Source organism: Cebus imitator, unplaced genomic scaffold, assembly GCF_001604975.1.
Source record: "Cebus imitator isolate Cc_AM_T3 unplaced genomic scaffold, Cebus_imitator-1.0 Scaffold108, whole genome shotgun sequence".
NCBI classification, from domain to species: domain Eukaryota; kingdom Metazoa; phylum Chordata; class Mammalia; order Primates; family Cebidae; genus Cebus; species Cebus imitator.
Genome location: NW_016107423.1, coordinates 5,274,771 through 5,279,825, shown reverse-complemented (window position 1 = coordinate 5,279,825; position 5,055 = coordinate 5,274,771). Strand labels below are relative to the sequence as shown.

At 40.7% G+C, this 5,055-nt stretch overlaps 1 protein-coding gene across 1 annotated transcript; it reads left to right on the top strand.

Moving 5' to 3' along the window:
* The first annotated feature begins 1,426 nt into the window (after nucleotides 1-1,426).
* CSNK1A1L (casein kinase 1 alpha 1 like) lies at nucleotides 1,427-3,370 on the top strand. Its single transcript, XM_017538011.2, has one exon. The coding sequence runs from the start codon at nucleotides 1,449-1,451 to the stop codon at nucleotides 2,454-2,456; it is 1,008 nt and encodes a 335-aa protein (XP_017393500.1). The 5' UTR covers nucleotides 1,427-1,448; the 3' UTR covers nucleotides 2,457-3,370.
* Nucleotides 3,371-5,055: the final 1,685 nt, after the last annotated feature.

Sequence of the window (5,055 nt, the reverse complement as noted above, 5' to 3'; positions counted from 1 at the left end):
CAGCATTCTCCTAAGACGGTTCCTCTTTCAGCCTACATTCTAGAACAAAGAGGACACGGGAAGCAGAGATGCAGCTCATCCACAGCGTACATAAAACCTAAATTATAAATAAACTTTGTCATTGTAAGCCACTAAGCTTTGTGGGTTGTTCCTGCTGCAAAGCCAAGTAATATACTGTGCTACCCATCTCACATATTTGTCTTAAGTGGAGTTTTAAAATGTTTTAAAGCAGTTCATAATGTTCTATGCTCATCTATGTCTCAAACCAGCTCCTTCTCTCACCATAGATTGTTACAGAAAAGTTAGGAACAGCACTATGTGAGACAGTAAGTGGGAATACCTACTTTCAAAGCTGCACCTCCCTCTCCTGCCCTTCTGCCATTGGCCCCCAAATTCGTTGCTACTGCCCCATTAGGATTAACAGATTTTTTTAGATTAAAAAGTCTAAAAAAGATAGACTTTTTCTGCTAGTGCTGGTTCCACTTCTTCTGAGAAAATGCTCAGAACGGCCCGCATCTGTTTCTTCTTCATATTTTGGTTAAATTTTACTTGAATCCTTCATTTAGTCAGTTTTGCCAGAACTTCTCTGTGGAATCCTATTTGAACTCAAAGCATTCTATGAAAAAACTTCAAAAGGATCGCTTTAAAAAAAAAAAAAAAAAAAGACATTTCAATTTAACGAGCAGTAAGTGACTCAACTAAACTCAATAAAGAAGCAACCACTGAGATCGCAGAGAAAAAGCCCAAGGTGGTACCCCGACTCGCATTAAACCAGAGAGAGACGATGGCTCGGGAAGTAGGCGGGACAATGATTGGGGCTGAAAACAAGAAATCTTTGTTATAAAAGCCTCCCACTTCTGCACGGTTAAGTTTAAGGAAGCTGAGCTTCGACTTACATAAGCCTAGGCAGTTTTGAATTCCAGCTCGCCCATACTCTCCTGCAACCTTAGGCCCCTTACCTGAGACTCTGCCTTTCTTACCCAACAACTCAGGGAAAATAACAGCTACCTTACAAGACGACCACGTCCGTGTGAAACGGAATAAGATGAGTGGAACACCTAACAGAGGACTCAGACAATAATAGCTTCTCCAAAAATTCTCGACTTGTGGTTGGTTCAGGCGGAGGAACAAGATGGCGGCGCCCGCGGCGTGACCGGGCCCTCGGGCCTGCAGCCGTTGGCAGCGGTGGCGGCGGTTCCGCAGCCCCAGCTCGCCGCGCCCCGTTTCTCGGCCTGCGACGTCGCTGCGACAGCCGCCCAGAAAGCCTGGTGGCCAAACCTGGCAATCGCGAGAAGCCCTCACGAACTGCCACCTGGTGGAAATCCGGCTGCGCTGTGGGGATCAGGCTGACACCAAGCTGACTCCAGGCCGTTTCCTGACGCCCTCACAGTCAGCCTTGCGCGCCTGAGACCCCGGGAGGCCAGCCTCCATCTTTGCCCCTCAGGAAGATGAACAACAGCGGCTCCAAGGTCGAACTCATTGTGGGAGGGAAATACAAACTGGTGAGGAAGATCGGGTCTGGCTCCTTCGGAGACGTTTATCTGGGAATCACCACCACCAACGGCGAGGAAGTGGCAGTGAAGCTGGAATCTCAGAAGGCCAAGCACCCCCAGTTGCTGTATGAGAGCAAACTCTACACGATTCTTCAAGGTGGGATTGGCATCCCCCACATGCACTGGTATGGTCAGGAAAAAGACAGCAATGTGCTAGTCATGGATCTTCTGGGACCCAGCCTCGAAGACCTCTTTAATTTCTGTTCCAGAAGGTTCACCATGAAAACTGTACTTATGTTAGCCGACCAGATGATCAGTAGAATTGAATACGTGCATACGAAGAATTTTCTACACCGAGACATTAAACCAGATAACTTTCTGATGGGTACTGGGCGTCACTGTAATAAGTTGTTCCTTATTGATTTTGGTTTGGCCAAAAAGTACAGAGACAGCAGGACCAGGCAACACATACCGTACAGAGAAGATAAACACCTCATTGGCACTGTCCGATATGCCAGCATCAACACACATCTTGGCATTGAGCAGAGCCGGCGAGATGACATGGAATCCTTAGGCTACGTTTTCATGTATTTTAATAGAACCAACCTGCCGTGGCAAGGACTAAAGGCTATGACAAAGAAACAAAAATATGAAAAGATTAGTGAGAAGAAGATGTCCACCCCTGTTGAAGTTTTATGTAAGGGATTTCCTGCGGAATTTGCCATGTACTTGAATTACTGTCGTGGGCTGCGCTTTGAGGAAGTCCCAGATTACATGTATCTGAAGCAGCTCTTCCGCATTCTTTTCAGGACCCTGAACCACCAGTATGACTACACATTTGATTGGACGATGTTAAAGCAGAAAGCAGCACAGCAGGCAGCCTCTTCCAGTGGGCAGGGTCAGCAGGCCCAAACCCAGACAGGCAAGCAAATGGAAAAAAAGAATAATGTGAAAGATAACTAAGCATGAATGAGGAACGGAAGAAGCAGAGCAGATGATTCAAGCAGCGTTTGATTCTTCCCACTCTAGAAATTGTAGTTCATATGTACACTAGCTAGTGGCTGTGGACAACCATTTACTTGGTGTAAAAAACTTTATTTCTATATAAACTGACTCTTGGGAGTGTTGGTGATGCTGTATCCCAAGGTGTAGCTGCTGTAATTGTGAATATTAACTGAGGTAGTGAAACGGTGTCTGGTTTTCTGTTGCATTTATTCAAGTAGAAAAGTTAAATGGTGGGCACACATGAATTGGTGAAGATGTTGTGCATATGCCAATTTTTTGTTAAAACCTTTTATTTTGAGCTAGACTACTCTGAGATCTCATTGAAGAACAGTCTTCAGCCACAGCTGCAAAAGTTGTAAATGCTTACAATTGAGCATTCTTAGGGTTTCTCCATCCCTGGGGTTTGCAAATTGCTAACTTAAAAAGCATTCTTAAAATGGCTGGCTTCTTGTTTGCAAACCAAATGATCTGGTAACAACCAAAAATTCCAGTTTTGAGTATAGGAAAGATTCTGCCTGATTACCTGTGAAGACGTAAGAAAAACTTAGTAACTACCAGATTATCTTTAGAATTCCACATTATCATGTTCTCTGTATTTAAAAAATAAAAAACAACAACAGCAACCATATTTGTCACAGAAATTTAGTTAACAGCTTAAAACTGAATGTGTATGTATGTTGGTTAGATAAATGTAATCACTGTAAACACCAATATGATCTGGGATTTTGTTCATATTTTGAAATGGGAGTTTTTATGTTTACAAGTTCATTAAAAACTAGAAACTGTTTCTGTAAGGAAATGATACTGTTTTAAACAACAATCAAAAAAATGCCTTGCTGACTCACTAGGAAATAAAAATCTCCCCAATTTTTCGATAGTCAACTTCAAGCCATTTGTTACATGATATTCCTGTGCAAGTAAATTTTGTTTCATGATATAACTTTTTTCAATGTTTTTATTTTAAAATAATTTTTTTTGTATGAAGGGGAAAGGCATTCTTTCATTTTTTCTTTTTCTAATGACTTGTGGTACAATATCTAGTACTGCAAACACCAGAACTTGGTATTCTTACTTCTTCCACTGACTAATAGCTGGGCTAATTTCAAATAAGAATGCAAGCTTTGAAGAGTTTGACTACAAAGCATTCTTTAAAATACTTGTGTAATGGCTATAAGCAGTTGACTGTTCCCCTTGGAGAGCACACTGTGTGAGGTTGTGTGACCACTGACCCTTCCTCACCCCCATCTACTTCTCTAAACTATCTGTGTGTGCGTGCTCTTCCTCTCAACTGTTTTGCACATTCTTTTCGTTTTCTCTAATGCAAGAGGAAGGAAAACTCATTTTCCTTTTAATTCTTTAAATGGTGTAATTTATTCACTTATAGCATGTCAGAATAAATTAAAAGAACATTTATCTGAAAATGCTGCCAGAAGCCTATTGTGTAAATGTGGGCATTTTGTAAAATAACCTAGAAATTGTAAATTGCCATGTTTGGTCAGATTGTGTCAGGTTTAATTTATTTTTTTATTTTTTTTCATTTGAAAACTACTTTAGCAATAATTAATTCCATGATTACCACACTCTGCCATTAAGGGATATATTAGTACTATAATACTGAAGAACTCTTAATAAGCACAAATTTTGGGGGTGGGAAGCTTCTTTGTTTATTTCTATCCACCCTTGTTAGTTAAGGTATTCATTTCTTAGCTATTAAGCCCTTGATTCTTTTGCCAGAAATCAGTCTCATAAATCTACTTTTGACTATAGTTTATATAAAAAAAATATATTTAGCTTTGGTAGTAACTTTTCCAAGCTGACCTCCCTCTAGCAAGATATTTTTCATGCTTTTATTCAGTGCACACTTATCCTGAAGTATTTCTGTATTCTTGCCATTTGAAAAGGTTGTGGCATAGTTTGTCTGTAATGAAGCTGCAGATTTAAAACTACTGTTAGCTTTGTATAACAAAATATAGGTGTTTTTGTCCTGGCATATTATCATTCCATTTTTCTTCTAGATATCATTCATTGTCTTCACAGTTCACAAAAGAAGAATGTGAAATTCAGTGAATGCTGTTACTAGTCACGCCAAGAGATGAATCTCATTTCCCCAAAATTAAATCATGTTTTTCACTATAAGGTGATGTAAGTTGAAGACACATCACTGTGACATTGGAAGATCTCACCACTTAAGGCTCCACAGTGGCTTACTCAGCAGAATTCTAAGTTACTGCTCTACTTTGTTCACTCATTGGAGAATGCACTTTTTTAAATGTTGAAAGATGGCCATTCTAACTACTGTTGAATCTTTCTGTTTGGGGGAAAGTAAAACAAGAAAATAAAATGAAGTATATATGTCCGGGCACATGGCTTACGCCTGTAACCCCAACACTTTGGGAGACTGAAGCAGACAGATCACCTGAGGTCAGGAGTTTGAGATGAGCCTGGGCAACATGGTGAAATCTTGTCTATACTTAAAAATACAAAAAAATAGGCCCGGCGGTGGCTCAAGCCTGTAATCCCAGCACTTTGGGAGGTCGAGGTGGGCGGATCATGAGGT

Bases quoted from the DNA above. Each gene is read 5' to 3' on its own strand.
- CSNK1A1L (XM_017538011.2), top strand. From the start codon at position 1,449: ATGAACAACAGCGGCTCCAAGGTCGAACTCATTGTGGGAGGGAAATAC.